The 17,923-nt window shown below is 36.3% G+C and overlaps 2 protein-coding genes across 10 annotated transcripts; both read right to left on the bottom strand.

Moving 5' to 3' along the window:
* Positions 1-24: 24 nt before the first annotated feature.
* Positions 25-10,371, bottom strand: LOC107819531 (uncharacterized). 9 transcript variants are annotated; one of them, XM_075254751.1, is made up of 11 exons: positions 5,660-10,371; positions 5,271-5,379; positions 5,125-5,191; positions 3,866-3,905; positions 3,652-3,773; positions 2,953-3,027; positions 1,579-2,167; positions 1,260-1,386; positions 916-1,194; positions 717-833; positions 25-638 (listed from the first exon to the last, which is right to left on the bottom strand). In XM_075254751.1, exons 7-9 carry the CDS (start codon positions 2,163-2,165, stop codon positions 1,072-1,074), a joined length of 837 nt encoding a protein of 278 aa, XP_075110852.1. In that variant the 5' UTR covers positions 2,166-2,167; positions 2,953-3,027; positions 3,652-3,773; positions 3,866-3,905; positions 5,125-5,191; positions 5,271-5,379; positions 5,660-10,371; the 3' UTR covers positions 25-638; positions 717-833; positions 916-1,071. The 9 variants fall into 9 exon arrangements, with proteins under 9 accessions (XP_075110852.1, XP_075110848.1, XP_075110850.1 ...); XM_075254747.1 differs by having other exon boundaries at positions 5,271-10,371; XM_075254749.1 differs by having other exon boundaries at positions 5,125-5,379.
* A 6,673-nt stretch (positions 10,372-17,044) lies between these two features.
* LOC142181823 (uncharacterized) lies at positions 17,045-17,515 on the bottom strand. Its single transcript, XM_075255377.1, has one exon. It carries the CDS (start codon positions 17,513-17,515, stop codon positions 17,045-17,047), a length of 471 nt encoding a protein of 156 aa, XP_075111478.1.
* Positions 17,516-17,923: the final 408 nt, after the last annotated feature.

Below are 17,923 nucleotides of genomic sequence, written 5' to 3'. Positions count from 1 at the left end.
ACAAACAAAAAATACCAACCAACAATCTAAACCAACGATACATTAATATAATAATACGAACCAACAATACATTAACACTATCTAAATTAACAATACATTAACAAATTCTAAACCAACAATGCCAACCATTAACACAACTTAAACCAACAATACCAACATTTAAACCTAACAATTTTGGGCATAAAAACATCCAAATAGCAGCCCATATTCAAGTTTAAAAGCAATACATAAATTAAAGTTGTTTCTCACATTCAAGTTTACCAATCAACCAAAATATCACAACTAAACTACTACACATCAGATTCAGTTTGTTCATCCTCATCATCAGATAAATCATGCCCATGTTTACGCATGAATTTCTGCATCTTAACAAATGTTCTGTATTGGAAGTCCAATTGTTGCTTCAATCCACGAATTTCGTTTCTCATATCTTCCATCTATTCTTGATTTTGAGGAGAAGAATTGGCTAAGAGTGGGTTTGGATGACCTATAGGTCGATGTACTCCTAGTCCGTAGACTCTGCCTTTGTTTGCTCCACCCGCTGCCTCTGTCCACAATGAAGCCATATTATCAGGTGTTGGTTGAGTTGAAGGAAGCTGAGTTTGTTGCTATTCTTCCAACCTTTTATGATAATCTTCCTAAAATGAAAATCATGACTATTATGTAAACAAACTAATATTAATAAACCATAAATAATTATGAAGTTAGAATTTTACATATGTGTCTGATGCACGCGTCTCCACCCAGTGTTCTCTTATACCATCCTTTTTCTTTTTCTTATGCGACTCCTCGAAGACCTCAGCGTAACTCACATCTCACCCTCTTTCCTTTTCCTTCATAAGAAAAAGTATGAGTTAGACTTTACAAACGTAAAATTCTATATGTAAAACTAAGAATTTTTTTATAAATAATTACCATTCTTAGTTTATGGGCCTCAAAAGTAATTGAACCTCCTGTATGCAACGAGCCACCGTTTTTAGAGGCACGGTTTGCCTTTGCTTGTTCACTCTTTGCCTTCCATTCTGGGGTATTCCATTTCTCAAGAAGTTTATCCCAAACATCTTCTCTTAATCATTCCGGCATTTTACCGGAATTTCGAGCAGCGCACATAGTATCTTTAATCCTTATAGCAGCTTTCTTCTCGAAAATACTATTTATTGCATTTTGATGCTGAGGATGCCATGTACACCTTGTCTGCAATATAAAAAAGTAACATTAGATGAAGACGATAATTAGTAATAAATATAATTAATTTTTACCCTAAATTGATTCCACATTTGCTCTCTGATGCTGTACGGTATCTTTCCCCAAGAAGTCCACGGCTCATGATAAAATGGCTTCATAGAATCTGTAACCAAATGTGTAGCTTGAAAGGATGGCAAAAACCTGCATTAAAGTTAACATATATATAATTAATAAACACCTTTTAATTGCAAATAAATACTCCTTAATGTTAACGTATCTAAATGTACATTCAAAACATAAAAATTTGTATAAGAACCTTATTACCCATCCTTGTGGTGGACGATTATCAATCGATTATAACTATTAAATTGTACATTCCCTCCAAGATTCTACCTGCATCTATGAGATGGTGCAGAAGCAGCACTAGATGTAGCTGGGCGAGAGAATCCAATATCCAACCTAGATATGCTGGGAATGGATGATGATGATGGACTGGAAGATGATGGAGCAACAAAAGATGCACCATCATGCTGACTACCATGAAAGCTCGGGGGTTCAACAGCTGGTAAGCCAGTATGCTGACTACCATGAAAGCTCGGGGGTGCAGCAGCTGGTGAGCCAGTATGCTGACTACCATGAAAGCCCGGGGGTGAAACAGCTGGTGAGTCAGTATGTTGACTACCATAAAAGACCGAGGGTACAACAGCTGGTGAGCCACCATGAAAGCCCGGTGAAGATAATGGTATAAAAGATGTGGGTACAAAGTTAAAAACGGTGTTACTTTGACCGCCTTTAGCAGGCATAGAATAATACTGAACTGAATTATTAGATGGAGCGGGGATAGTAAACATGGTGGATGACAATGAAGTCGATTGAGGAGGATGAGGAAGAGGATGACTCATATTTGGCATAGTTGAGAAAGTTGGAACAGATTGTTTTTTCTTCTTAGATTTTATTTTCTCCTTCCCCTTAGATTCCATATCTGTAATATAATCATAATAAAATACAAAACAAAAAATACAACAAGTGACAGTAAATATAAAATAATTAAACAACTAAAGAAACCAAATAAGTCAAGTAGCAACTTTATTTTTGGGTTTTACCATTCGGGCATGCACAACTTTATTTAAATATATATAGTCTCTAGAAAAGCATGAAAGTAACAAAGTTAAAATGGAAAACAGGAAGGCTTAATATCTGGACAATTAGTAAATAGAGTAGAACTAAAATAAGGAAGGTACACATGATAATTTTATGCTTAATTATCATCACATGTAAACTATTTTCTTCATATTTTACAGCAAGTTAGTTGTGTGTTATTGAAATAAAAATTACTCCTAAAGAAAAATAAACTGAAGAAATTAAGAAGGTTAAAGAGCAGAAGACCTCAACATATTTCGCATCCAGAAGTTAAAATCAATGACAAATTATCCCTTTCTGTCTATTGAGATAGTAAAGTCAAACAAACATGTGACTTATAGAGTGGTTTATTTAGCAAAATAGATAGGAAAAAGCTTAACTATTTGAACTGATTTACCACTCATATAATTGGAGCTAACACAAGCTCTCATATAATTGGGAGCTAAAATAGATGCTGGTTAGAGTTCTTTACTACTCATATAATTTGAGTCGATTCTTGGGCACTGTATATTTATATGAATCTATTTCCCTGTCCTCTTCATGGATACTTGATTTTATAAATAACTAAATGCAACGATCCAAATAGCTGCAAACAGATCAATTTATTATTCTGACAAGTTGTAGTACCTCCTGAAGAGCTATTATAGCCTCAGCTTGCCAGCGAGTTATCTCAGGTTTATAATTGAAACTAATTTGTTTAACCTGCCCCAGACAAGAGAAAGAGGGAAAACCAATTAGCTTTGGTGAAACATTAATAAATGCAAAGATTTAAATGTATAACCTATTTGGATAAGTTAAACCATTCATAATCAAGGATATCAAGATAACAGTTCTACAACACATTTACATCTAAAAGAGAGCCAGCTACAGATGGTCAGAATGTAGATCTTAACATGCACTCCTTAGTCCACATCAGAACCATGAAACCCCTAACATTAGTCTCACTGATACTCATCAATTAACTTCTGCCCCTTGAAACCCCTAACATTAGCTTCCTCGCTAGTGCTAGTGCAACAATAAGTCACATATACTCATTGCAATCCACATTAAATAAGGCAACTACAACTATTTAGCTTTAGCTTCAAGCTTCATTCTCCCATTTTAGCCAAATCACATGGTAACTAAGCACAAAAGCAAGCTATGATATATTTGGAGTTTCCCCTATTTCATCTAATCATGTAGCTGATAAGCTCAAATAACGCTAGCAGTCTAACTTTATCCCTTTTGAGTAAGCACATAATCATCATGTGTGTAACAGAAAAAAGAAGGGCAATAGCAGAACAACATCGATATGTTAGGTTCTTAGAGACAGCAACGAAATATTACTAGTCTGATGAAAGGAACAGCTGGAATAAGAAGATTCCATGTCTCCAGAAGGCACCTAATTTCTCGAACAGCCACTGTTCCAGGCCTGTAACGCCTCTTCTTCTTTTGCAGCCTCCACGGAGCTGAAAACACACAAATATTCTCCCATCATTTTGAAACATCACTTAGAAGTAAAGAAATGCACATTCATTTTACATATATATAAAATGCTTACCTGTAAGTACTCAAGAGTGAGCAAACCTTCACTTATATACCTGCAAACCAAATCATGACAGTAGTGAAATTGTACTATGGAAATTTCTTAATTAGGTTTACAGGTTTTTGGTTGGTTATCTAATTGATGGATTCATAAACAGGAGCTAGTAATATTTACTAAAAAATGCAGAAAAAAAAAATAAAAGATAAATAAGATTTTTTTTCAACTTGAAGATAAATCAGATCAATTCTTTCATAAATGGAAAAAAGGGAAAACAAAAGAAGCAGATCTTATTCTGAAGTTAATGAAGTAAAAACAAATGAAGATATTAAAGACCATAAATTTGCAACTCCAAAATACAGACACCTCTATCTTCGTCCTCATTTGTAATCATCTAAGAATAACAAGTTAATCTTCATCTCTATTTTCATAGTAATCATCTAAGTCTTCATCATCGCCTGTTTCACTTTCATCTTGTAATTCTTCCTCATCACTTGTATCATGTTCTACACCTCTATCTTCGTCCTCATTTGTAGCAAGGGCAGAAGGATCAAATTCTTCATATATCCCTTCATTATGCTGCAATTCATCTGCTAATTCATCATCCACTATTGATTCAATATTTGAAATGTCATTCTGGTACGCCACATCTAATGCATCTTCGACTATCACTCTACCTACGAGCTTTGTTTTCAAAACTACCCGCCATGCAAACTTATTCTTGCTCAAAGGATAAGGAGCATAATACACTTGTTTCACATTTTGTGCAATGATAAAGGGATCATAAAGTCTATATTGTCTCGTGTGTTTAATTTCAACTATGTTGTATTGGGCGTGCACCTTTGTACCTCTATTCGGTATTGGATCATACCATTTACATCGAAAGAGTACCAACTTTTTCTTCGGCCAACCTACAACATATTCCAATTCCAAAATCTGTTGAAGCACACCATAATAATCAACATCTCCATCACCTTTCACCCATACCCCACTATTGTTGGTTTTCTTTCCATTAGACCATTCTTCTGTATGAAACTTGTACCCGTTGACTACGTATTTAGACATCATTCTTACTCTAGGGTCAGGTCCCCAAGCTATATCACGTAAAAATGAGTCTTTAATGCCATTAGCTGGATCATGAACCCCTCTCTCTCTCTCTCTCTCTCTATATATATATATATATATATATATAAAATTAAATATAATTTAGAATTTTAAAAATATATATAATTAATTACATATAATAAAAATCATGTTAAATAATAAGTAATACTTACAAATTCTTTAAACCACTCTGAAAACTTGGGATAAACAACATCTTGCCCATATGTATCCACAGAGTAACTGCCATTATAATATTTATTAGTTAAACCAGTGGTATATTTAATATAAAAGTCCGTAATATATACGAATATATACCTACCTATAATAAGGTTGGACCTCAGGGCAATTTAACAATACATGTGTTGTAGCTGACTTTAGCTCCATCTCAGACAACCTTCACTTAGGACTATTTTTTGGACCTCCTTTACCTGGTTGATTAAAAATGGAAAAGGGTGATGCCAAAGGATCGATTTCGCCTCCATTGTCATGCCGATTCGGTCTATTTCTCAAACGTGGCATATCATGTTCAAAATAGTATGAACAGAAATAAGATGTTTCTTTAGCCACATATGCCTCGCAAATCGAACCTTCAATTCTTGATCTATTTTTATGGTCCGTTTACATTTGCCAATAGTACTGTATAGTGTTATTTTTAGACAAAACAATCTTTAAAGCAAATACAAAAGGTAAATGATTAAATTTCATTACCTCTCGAAGGGATACATCCATCTACATTGAACTGACTCTCCAAGCCGTGCCTCTTGTGCAAGGTGAATTGGAAGATGTTCCGTTACATCAAAAAAACCAAGAGGGAAAATTTTTGCCAGCTTGTTTAAAGTTAAGATAATGTTACTCTCCATATAAATTAAGTTCTCCACCCTCAATGTGCTAGAACACAAATCCTTAAAAAAATAACTTATCTCTGTAATCGGTTTCCATATTCGATCAGGCAATGCATTGAACGTAATAGGCATTAACGCTTCTATGAAAATATGACAATCGTGGCTTTTCATTGACGCCAACTTCCCTTCTTTCATGTCAACACACCTACATAAATTTGATGCGTACTCATCAGGCATCCTCAAATTGTTAGCCCAACTACAAATCTCTCTTCTCTCATCCAAAGTGAACGTGTAACTGGCTTTGGGCTTCTGTATCTTGTTATTAAAGTACGTTAGATACAACTCAGTTCGCCTACAATATTCCTTTAAGTCCATCCTAGCCTTCAAGTTATCTTTGGTCTTGTTAGTAACATCCATAATAGTGTTAAACAAGTTGTCAAAAAAATTCTTCTCGATATGCATGACGTCCAGATTATGCCGAAGAAGATTGTGCTTCCAATAAGGTAATTCTCAAAATATGCTCCATTTAGTCCAGTTGTGTGTGACACCATAACCTAGTATCTTAGATGGTGGAGACTGTGTTACTTTAGGCATATCCCTTACTCTATTCCAAATTTCTTCTGAACACAAGCAGGCTGGTGGCTCCTCAAAATCAATTCGGTTCTTCATAAATGCACTTGTATTTCGCCCAAATTCATGATTCATTGGCAAGAATCTACGGTGGCAGTTGAACCATGTATTTTTACCTCTATGTTTCAAAGTAAATGCTTTAGTGTCTTCCATACAACAAGGGCAAGCTAACTTTTTAACAGTCGACCATCCGGACAACATTCCATAAGTAGGAAAATCATTTATAGTCCACATCAAAGCAGCATGTAATCTGAAGTTTTGTTTGGTTGATATATCATATGTTTCCACACCTTGATGCCATAATAATTGTAACTCATCAATCAAAGGCTGCAAGTATACATTAATCAAACTTTTTGGATTGCGTGGACCTGGAACAATACAAGTTAGGAACAGATATGGACTTGTCATACACAACTCTGGCGGAAGATTATATGGAGTAACAAACACCGGCCAACATGAATATGGTGTAGTAGAGACAACAAATGGAGTAAATCCATCTGTGCATAATCCTAACCTAATGTTTCTTGTTTCACTAGCAAACTCGATGAAACCCTATCAACATGCTTCCACGCTTCTCCATCTGATGGATGGCAGAGTATACCAGGTGGCCTTCTATGTTAGTAGTGCCATCTCATATGAGGAGCAGAGCTCATTGATGCATACAACCTCTTTAACCTAGGTATAAGAGGTAAGTAATGCATCGCTTTAACTGGAACTTTCTTTTTTGTATTGGCATTTGTGACTTCCTTAAAACGAGGCTGATTACAAAATTTACAGTTCTCTAGAGATGTGTCATCCTTATAGAACAACATGTAACCTTTCTCACAACAATCAATTCTCTCTGATGAAAGACCCAACTTAGAAACTAATTTTTTAGCAGTGTAGAAATCTTTTGGTAAGTCAATGTTACTCGGATTAAGTTCATTCATAAGCCCAATAATAGAATCCATGCCCACTTGGGAAATAGAACTATCCGATTTAATACTTAGCAATCTAACCGCAACAGACAACTTGGAATGCACCGAACCTTCATACGATGGACGACTAGCTTCTAGTAACTGTTCATAGAAACGCTTAGCCTCATCCTTTGGTTCGGATTGAAACCCAGAAAACGTCCCAAAAGCATCCCTCATCATTTCATTGTATCGAGAATTTTCAACATTATGCTCCAAAATGGGGCTACCCTCACCATCAAAATAATTATGAAAGTTAGCATCATCTAAACTAGCATGATTCTCCCCGTGAGCAGTCTATATATAATAATTTTCTACAAACCCTTTCTTGTAGAGATGGACTTTAACTTCGTCTGATTTCAATAACTTAACACATTTACATTTCATACAAGGACACCTAATCCTTCCTCCAATAAGAAAATCATCAAGTGTTTGAGCCTTAACAATAAATTCAGCAACCCCTTCAATAAATTCATCCCTCAACCCCGCACGATTAGGATGATTCCTATTATATATCCATCTACGATGCACAAATTCTATCTACACAAATAGAAATCTATAAATGAGATATTTAAAATAATTTGATTTATTTAAACTGGTTACAAAGTTATACTCTTTCAAAGGTTCCTTTTAGAAATATACATATCATTGTGTCAAAGCACTTTAGTTAATATATTTTATTCTTTAAAATAATATTTTTAACACTCGAAATCTCACATTAATCCCTATTCTAAATACTATAAGTCTTTAAATATACTAATTAAATTTGAATAGCTTCTTAAACGTTCATATAATCTAAATTAATTAATGATTTCTCAAACAAAAGAAATAGTCATAACTAACAAGTGGAAGTGTTTTTATTTGGTATTGAGGAGGACAAAAGGATCATAATCTTGAAAACTGAAAGATCCAAAAGACAATTAGCTTTCTGTCTAAAGAGTTTTAACAAGATCACTTTCAACACCAGAATCTTCAGATCTACCACTTTAAAAGAATGTAAAGAGAAAATGTAACAGAAGCGCCAATTAGAGTCATTATCATCAATGACAATATAGCTTTGACTCACAAACTATAAATCAAGTTTGACAACACCTCTAAAACAGAAGAAAACAAAATCCACAACATATTTACACTTTGTTCACTGTGCTAGTACTTTCACTTTTAATGGAACCCAAAAAAAAAACTCAGTACCATAAACAAAGAGAAATGGGATTAATAGTATAAAGAACTTCAAGATTTGGGGGGCTTGGTTTCTTAATTTTTTTTTGGCTTAAACTTCATGTGACAGAGTTCAGAGTTTGCAGGGACACCCAAAAATGCTTCTCATTTTACTGGAACAATGATTTGGGTTTGTGATAAAATTAATCATGATTATTGGCTTAATTTAGAGTAGTGCACAAAATTAGAACCAATTAACCAAAGAGGTAATCAAATTAAGTCAGCTAAATAGTGAAAATAAAGAAATTAAAAGCTCGTGCATGATGTAAAAGTGCAAATAATTCCCGTCATGCAAGTTGTACTTGAAGTAATTCTTTGTAGAAGTCTCCAACTCTTACCAAACTTTAAATTAAAGTGCTTTGACTCTCTTATCATATGATATTCATCTCGTAATTTGACAGCAAGACTACACACATGTTCGTCTTACCAACCCTTTATTGAAATTACTTTTATTGCTTTTATACGTGTAGAGATAATACTGAACTAATTATGTGAGTAATTAGCAGATTTTTCCATCAAAAAACAAGTCAATTGTAACAACTAAAAGAAAAAAACTAGAGTTCTTGTTCTTATTTTAACTGCACATTCATCAGTAAGATCCAGAACAACAATAACATAGCAAATAGAGGTTTTCTAATACCACTATATTGATCCTACTTATGGAAGTAGTATAATTCAGGCTATTAAACTCCTTTTCATATAGTACGTGAATATCCAGCAACAAGACACCTTAGTAAACAATTGAGAACTGACGACACAAAAAATTTAATCTGTAATTCCATGGATGGCAAGATATAAAACTGCTAGAGAAACTATGACATCAAACTATTTGCTGAAATAATATGAAAAAAGGAACTTGATGAACTATGACAGCCTTCTTTTAGTAAATCTATGTACTGACTTCAGCAATCCCCAGGTATGGAACTATAATTCCAAAGAACACTTCTCATTTATTTACTGAATTTTAAAAAGAAAAATACATTATTTTAACATAAAAATACATTATACAGGAAAGACGTGTATGGAAGAAAGAAGAGCTTCTTCTACTATAAAAAGAAATAAGTGAGTGAAGAAAAAATCATGATGTTGTAATTTTGGCACTGGGATACAACGTGATGCCTTTGGCCATCCGAACAAATCAAAGCTTGTATACTTTGGGCCTCAAGTCCTATTTCCTTTTTCTCCCTCAACAATTTATTTAGTCTACTTGTCTCGTTCTCAAAATTAGTCGTTTTGATAAACTGAATTTGTTTTAAATTGTTTGACATTTTAAAAAAAAGGCCATCTAATAGGAGTAGTATTTTTCTCAAATCTGCTCTTACTGTTCTAACTAGTGATTGTTAATTAAGTACGACAGTTAATAGAGATAAAAAATAGTTTAAACAAATATTAGTGTAATTAATTCCATAAAATATATTGTTAGGAGTGTGCAAATTGTAAAAGCAAAAAAGACGGATAATATGGACAACTGTAGAAGGTAGCAATGCACAAGAAAGGATCAGAATGGGTATCCAATTGTCTCTCTAGTTTCGTATAAACTTTTGGCATCTTAATAAAAATTAGAGACACACAAATCTGATGTGATTTAATAAAAATTTTAAACAGTCAAAGAGAATTTACCGGGCAGTGGAGACGGAGCTTCAGCAGGTTGGTGGCAGTGGAGACGGAGTCTCGACAGAGCGCCGATGGTGCCGCTGGTTGGTGGCAGCAGTGGGTTTGGGTGGGGGAAGTTTAAGTGAGAGAGAGAAGAGAGAAGGAAGAAAAGAGGGAAAGGAAAAGAAAAAAGTGCGCTGGTAGGTTTTAAAAAAATATTTCCGACTGATTCGGTCGGTAATTTGGTCAAAGCAGTCAACCTCGTTTTACTAAAAATTTCCGACCGAATCGGTCGCTATTTTTAAAAAAAAAAAAATTATTTCCGACCGAATTGGTCGCTAACAGTGGCGCGGAATTTTCCGCCAAAATTTACGACGGATATAGATGGAATATTAGTCGTAACTATTAGTAAAAATTAAAAAATAAATTTTTATGTATTTTCCAACTGATTCCGTCGGAAATTTCCGACTACTTTTTCAGTCGGAAATTTGCCGTTTTTTAGTAGTGAGTGGTGTGTAATTGACACACCTTTAAAAGTTTTGGTGTGTAATATTATTCCCATCTTTAACAGGTGTATAAGAGAGATTTGGGGACAAGGTCGATGGGTAAAGTATGTATTTTGCCTAAAAATTAAACTCACCACGTGGATCGATTGAACCTCAATATGTGTCAAATAAGTTACGGAGGAAGCTGATAAATGATGAAAAATGTTTATTTTTGAGTATATTTGCATATTAATTCTTGTGTGAGTCGCGTGAGATTACATTGTTTTTGATGTGAAATATACTCATTATGTGTTTCTTATGTGTAGGAACGAGTTTGGATGATAAATGATCAAAAGATGACAATTCGACACAAAAAGAAATTATCATCTTCCTCTAGTATCCCCTCTTCATCTGTGTCTTCATAAGATTCTTTGGATTCGTTATCTGAATGGTAATTGTTGTGTGTAGTTGAACCCGAAGCTTGTGAGATATCAGTACCATGTTCCCCCTCAGTTGTAAGGAGGTTTGTGAAATCCAGATCTAGGACGGTAAAGTTGTCAGTTGCCTGCTCCGCTTCTACCGGGAGAAGGGTGGTCATGTCGAACTCTAGTGTTTCCATCTTATGCAGCTCTAACTTTAGCTCAGCTACATCTTTTTTAGTTGAGGCATATCACCAACTCCACCTCACTCAATCTTCTCAAATCGAACATCCAAGTGATTGAGTCGGGCTTCATATGATAAATGTTGTTTTTGAAGCTCACTCACTGAGGTTTGTAGCGGTGTCAATGCTTGTCGGATAAGCTATGGCAATTCTTTTGTTAGTTTGTCTACTTTGGAATTGGTATATTGTGCCAGTAGACCGAGCTTGGAGAGTGCCGGCAGTGAAATAGGTGGTGGCATAGTGACTGGTCCAGGAGTAGGTGTAGAGGTAGCTGGTGCTTAATAAGTGTCTGGCCTTGATGAGGATGCAGGTGCTGCTGAAACAAATGAAGCTGGAGGGAGAATAGGCGATTTCTCTAATTATTGCTCTGGTGGATCTTCAACCACTATCTCTATAGAGTCATTGTGCTCGGTGATGTCAATATCCTGAAAAGATTTCAATATACGGTCATGTTTGGGGTTCAAGGGAACATTTGCATCTATACACAAAGCATGGATTAAGCATGGGAATAGGAGTGATGTTTGTTTCTGGTTTGCCCGGATCCCAATCTCACTGAATATGAGATGTCCCACATCAATTATTATACCCAACATGATGCAAGCAATGAGGATCGCCTTCTCTATACTGATGTCGGTCTCATTTCTGGAAGGCATGAGACAAGAATACACGAAACTTAGCCAATAGTGCCTTCTTGAGTGAAGTCCCTCTTGTGAATTCTTTGGCATGGTGTAATCCAGGGTGGAGTTCCCGTTGCTATGACAGAGGCTACCCACACACGCTCTACTTCTTTATTTGCCATCTTAGCATCAAACTCTGTTATGCATTAGTCCCAAGAATCACATTATGAATCATTGATCGAGATAGAATCACATAGTATTTCAACTCCTCGGACTACAACAGATTTCAAGAAAACATGGTTTCTCTTTTGTTCTGCGTTCCTGGATGTTGCATATGCCGCATAATATTCCTTGACAAGTGTTTCATTGTACTCCCCCGGAACTTCAGTTAAAACTTCCCACTTTCTCATTTCGATGTTTTCTAATACATGCGGGTAGTGTTCCTTTAAACCATTCAAGCTCAGATACTTTTCTCCAAGGATCTTTCTTGTTGTTAGTACCTCTTTGTATAAACTCCAAGAGCCGGGAATCTCAAGATTTTCGCGATGCTAAAGATTTCGCGATGCTAAAGATTTCTTTGGTGCCATTCCTACCAAACAATTAGAAGTGAGTATATGATGAGGCATGTGTAAATATAACATGTATAATGAGAGACAAAAAAATTTCTGCGACCCCTTTTTGCTATCACATAATAGATATGCAAACCGCAGAACATTCTGCGATGTGTGACCTGACATAAGTATTACATTGTGAAATCTCATATTGGTCGCATATCAAATTTTGTGATCGCAGATTGGTCGCAGAATGACTTTCTTACTAGGCTTCATACTAATTTTTTCTGCAACCATTATGCGGTCCGCAAACTATTTGTGCGGCTGCATAATCACCCTCATAGTTACCTTCCCCCCAAACACATACGAACTTATATTTTACCATACCAGTTTGTTTCTATTACACAACTAACTCCTAATTTTATAGAGTGGGCACCTAACAAATAACATCAGATCAGTTCTAGGTGTCACACATAAGTTTCTTTTGTGTATCTCTCATAATCACTGAACCTCAAACTCAAATTAATGATTCTAACTCTAACCACCCTGATTTTAACAGACCCACAGTAAACATTGACTCCAAATTGGATTCCCAGATACAAGAAAAGGTGTCATAGAAGAGGTATTAGAATGAAGTAAGGAGTTTGTACAACTACTGATTCAACTTAGCAGAAAAGAATCTAGAAGTTACTCACCAGATTGTTGGAAGATTTTGAGCAAGTGTTGTGGAAATGATTCGCGGGAACACGGTGAGTTTATCTTGTTCGACTTTCTTTTCTTTTCTTTTTAATTCCAAAATTTTCGTTTGTTCTTCTTTTGTTAGCCCGAATGTTGTTGAAAGACGGTGGAAAGAGATGAGACAGAAGGTAGGTAGGTTTTATACCTTGACATTCTACGTTGCATTTACCATCGCGAACCACACTACACGATTGCATATGGGTTTCACGATGGATTATTACCTGTAAGACTTAAGGTGGTTTTGCAACCCATTATGTGGTCGCATAATGACTATGAGGACCGTAGAAATTGAAATGCCTCCGCATTTGGAAGGATGAATTTGGATGATTTTCTGCTTGTGTCTGCGACCATTATGCGGCCCGCAAACTCCTTCTACGGTCACAAATGTTGTCGCAAAAACAACAATTGAAGCTCAGCTTGTTTTCCTTCCTTTTCCTTCTATATTTGCACCTTCTTTTCTTGTATTTTGGGTAACCTACATTCTAACAAACACGTTATATTATTCAACATGGCTAATAAACCTACTAAAATCAAAATTTAACCAAATATTCGTTACCAACATTTGGATTGCCTCCCAAGAAGCGCTTGATTTAATGTCACGACACGACGATGTTATCCCTGTTTTGGCTATTCAGTAGTGGGGATTGATACATCTCCATCCTTTAGTGCAAATTGTTCGACCAATTGCCTTTATCCAATAGTACCGAGGTAATACTTAACCCTTTGGCCATTTACATTGAAAGTTCATGTCCTATCTTCAGATTCTAATTCAATAGCACCATAGGAAGACACACTCACCACTTTAAATGGGCTAGACCATTTGGATTTGAGTTTCTCGAAAAGAACTTCAATCTAAAATTGAAGAGAAATACTAAGTCACCGGATTTAAAATCCCGCTTCAAAATTTTCTTGTCATGAACGAACTTCATTCTTTCTTTATACATGGCTGCATTCTCATATGCATGGAAATGGAATTCTTTCATCTCATTTAGCTGAGTCATTCTTAGATTAATAGCTTCGGCCCAGTTAAGATTTAATTTCTTTAATGCCCATATGGCTTTGTGCTCAAGTTCCACTAACAAGTGACAAGCCTTACCGAAAATCATCCAGTAGGGTGAGGTACCAATGGGTGTCTTTAACATAGTTCGATAAGCCCACAATGTATCATCTAGCTTCTTTGACCAGTTGGTCTTGTTTGCATTGACAATCTTTGCTAGAATATTTTTAATTTCTCCGTTGGAGACTTCAACTGACTTCTTGACTGAGGATGATATGGGGTTGCCACTTTGTTCTTAACTCCATATTTTTCTAGTAACCCGGTAAAAGCTTTGTTGTAAAAGTGAGAACCACTGTCACTAAGGATAGCCCTTGGGTTTCCAAACTGATTAAATATGTTCTTCTTCAAAAAGGTGGTTACACTCCTTTCCTCATTAAATATCCCCTCGCACATCAAAAATCTCAACCTCTATCACAAAGTTCAGGCATCTCATGTCTTCTAGAAATAGACCCTTGTCTTTGATATTGGTCACATGTTTTGACCATTTGGTTTGCATTTTCATAGATCGATGGCCAGTAATATCCGCATTAAAGCACCTTTGCATTAGTACAGTTTTCCTTGTGATGACCCCTAATGGGGGAGTCATGACATGCTTTGAGAATTTGCATCACCTCCTCTTCAAGAACACAACGCCGAATGATATTGTCGGAACAAATCCGAAACAAAAAGGCTTCCTCCCAATAGTATTTCCTACATTCCCGCAAGAACTTTTTCTTTTGATAAGCTTCCAATTCATTTGGGGCAAGATCACTAACCAAGAAATTAGCGATTCCAGCATACCTGGGGGTGGAGGTGCTAGATATCATCAACAGGTGTTTATCCGGAAAGGCGTCATTAATTTCAAGATTTTCTTTTAGTTTCCCTGCCTCTTCAAGCCTAGATAAGTGATCTGCAACTTGATTCTCTGTTCCTTTTTGGTCTTTGACTTCAAAGTCAAATTATTTTAACAAGAGAATTCATCTAATCAATCTGGGTTTAGCATCCTTTTTCTCCATAAGGTGGCGGAGAGAAGCATGATCTATGTAGACTATCACTTTGGATCCTAACAAATAAGCTCGAAATTTTTCAAAAGCATAGACAATAGCTAGCAGTTCTTACTCAGTTACAATGTAATTCATTTGTACGCCATTGAGTGTATTACTTGCATAATAGATTAGATGAAGGATCTTGTTATGTCGTTGACCCAACACTGCTCCAATAGCCATACCACTAGCGTCACATATAAGTTCAAATGAAAGGGATCAATCGAGTGTGACAATAATAGGTGTTGTGGTGAGCCTTGCTTTCAAATACTCAAAAGCTTTTAGGCACTTCTCATCAAATTCAAATTTGGCATCCTTTTCAAGAAGCTTGCACACGAGATTAGCAATTTTGAGATGTCCTTAATAAATTGCCGATAAAAACCGGCATGTCCCAAGAAACTCCGAACACCTTTTACTGAAAGAGGAGGAGGGAGTTTGGAAATTATCTTAATCTTTGCTCGATCAACCGCAATTCCTTTCTTGGAGATTTTATGGCCAAGGACAATGCCCTCGTCCACCATGAAATGGTGTTTTTCCCAATTGAGCACTAGATTTGTCTTCTCACATCTTTTGAGCACTTGCCTAAGATTATCGAGGCAATGCTCAAAATAATCACCAACTACTGAGAAGTCATCCATGAACACCTCTAAGAAATCCTCCACCATGTCCGCGAAGATTGACATCATGCATCGTTGGAATATAGTTGGTGCATTACATAGCCCAAATGGCATCCGACTAAAAGCAAAGGTTCCATAGGGACATGTGAATGTTGTTTCTCTTGGTCCCCTAAGGCTATGTTGATTTGGTTGTAACCGGAATAACCATCCAAGAAGCAATAAAATGACCTTCCCGCTAGCTGATCAAGCATTTGATTAATAAAAAGCAGAGGGAAATAGTCTTTGCAAGTCACATTATTGAGATTCCGATAGTCCATGCAAACTCTCCACCTGATCACCGTCCTCATTGGGATGAGTTCATTTTTATCATTATGAATCATAGTCATACCTCCTTTCTTTGGCACACATTTCACCAGACTCACCCAAGGACTATCAGCAATGGGGTAGACAACCCGACATATAAACATTTTATGATTTTTTCTTCACCACCTCTTGCATGGAAGGACTTAACCTCCGTTGATGTTCCACGCTAGGTTTGCTATCTTCCTCCAATTGTATCTTGTGCTTAAAAATTCTAGCGGGAATCCCTTTATATCCTCTATAGTCCAACCAATGAATTTTTTGTGCTCACTCAAGGTCTCCAATATGTGGTCAACCTGCACATCATCCAGTAAAGAAGAAACAATTATGGGAAGAGTTTCATTAGGGCCAAGAAATTTATACCTTAAGTGTGATGGCAGTGGCTTGAGCTCAAGTTGTGGTGGCTCGAAAATTGAAGGCTTAGCAGAAGGAGTGGCTATATTCTCTAAGTCAAGAGAAAGATTCTTCGGTGCATAAGCATAGAGCCAAATCCTTCCAAAGCATTCATCAATTCAAGGTATCATTCCATGTCCTCCCCATCAAAATTTACCAAGATAGCTTCTAATGCCTCATCAAGACATTCCTCTTCCATTTTCATAGCAACAGCCTCTTCTACCACATCAACCAAATTAATGACTGAAATATTCTCGTATGCATGTGGTAATTTTATACCTTTATTTGCTTGAAAGGTAACTTCTTTGTCATTAACTCCACTTAATTTCATTCCATTTCGTGTCCATCAGTGCTCTTCAGGTAGCAAGGAATGGTCTCCCCAAGATGATAGGTATTTCTTTATCAATAGCACAATCGAGAATCACAAAGTCAACGGCGATGAGAAACTTCCCCACCTTCACAAGCACATCATCAGCTATTCTTAATGACCTCTTTAATGAACGGTCAGCCGTTTGTAACCTCATACTTGTAGGTCTAGGAATTCCCAATCCTGCTTGCGTGTAAATGACAAGGGGCATCAAGTTGATGCTAGCCCCATTATCACAAAAGGCTCGCACAAAGTTACGCAACCCGATAGTGCATGGAATTGTGAAGGCTCCTAGATCCTCTTTCTTTTGAATGGCGGTTGTGGCAATAATAGTACTAACCCAATGAGTGATATTCACCACTTTATTTTTAGTGGTTTTCTTCTTAGTGATCAAATCCTTCAAGAACTTAGAAAAACCTGGCATCTCTTGAAATGCTTCCACGAAGGGGAGGTTTACCATTAATTGCTTTAAAATGTCATAGAATTTCTCAAGTTTGCTATCATCAACCCATCTAAGTAGTCTTTGAGGAAAAGAGGGGGGGGGGAATTTGTGATAGAGGTTTTGATGTCTCCATTACCTTTTCATCAACCCCTTCGCAGCTTGCTTTTTGAGCCTTTTCCTTCGCAGCTTGCTTTTTGAGCCTTCACCTTCATAGAGGGTTCTTCAATTTTAACAATATTTTGTACTTCAACCTACTTCTCAATTTCCTATTTGGGTCCTCCATCGTTAACCACTTGTTCGTGTTGTAATAGCCATACAATGAGATGTTGGATCACTCCCACCACCTTTTGGGTTTGCAATAGTGTCTCTTGGGAGTGTACCTCTCTACTTTGGAATTTGTTCTATTGACAAATCCCTCATTTGCGT

Source organism: Nicotiana tabacum, chromosome 6, assembly GCF_000715075.1.
Source record: "Nicotiana tabacum cultivar K326 chromosome 6, ASM71507v2, whole genome shotgun sequence".
Taxonomy (NCBI): domain Eukaryota; kingdom Viridiplantae; phylum Streptophyta; class Magnoliopsida; order Solanales; family Solanaceae; genus Nicotiana; species Nicotiana tabacum.
Note: the sequence above shows the minus strand (reverse complement) of the source record. Positions and strands in the feature narration are given on the sequence as shown.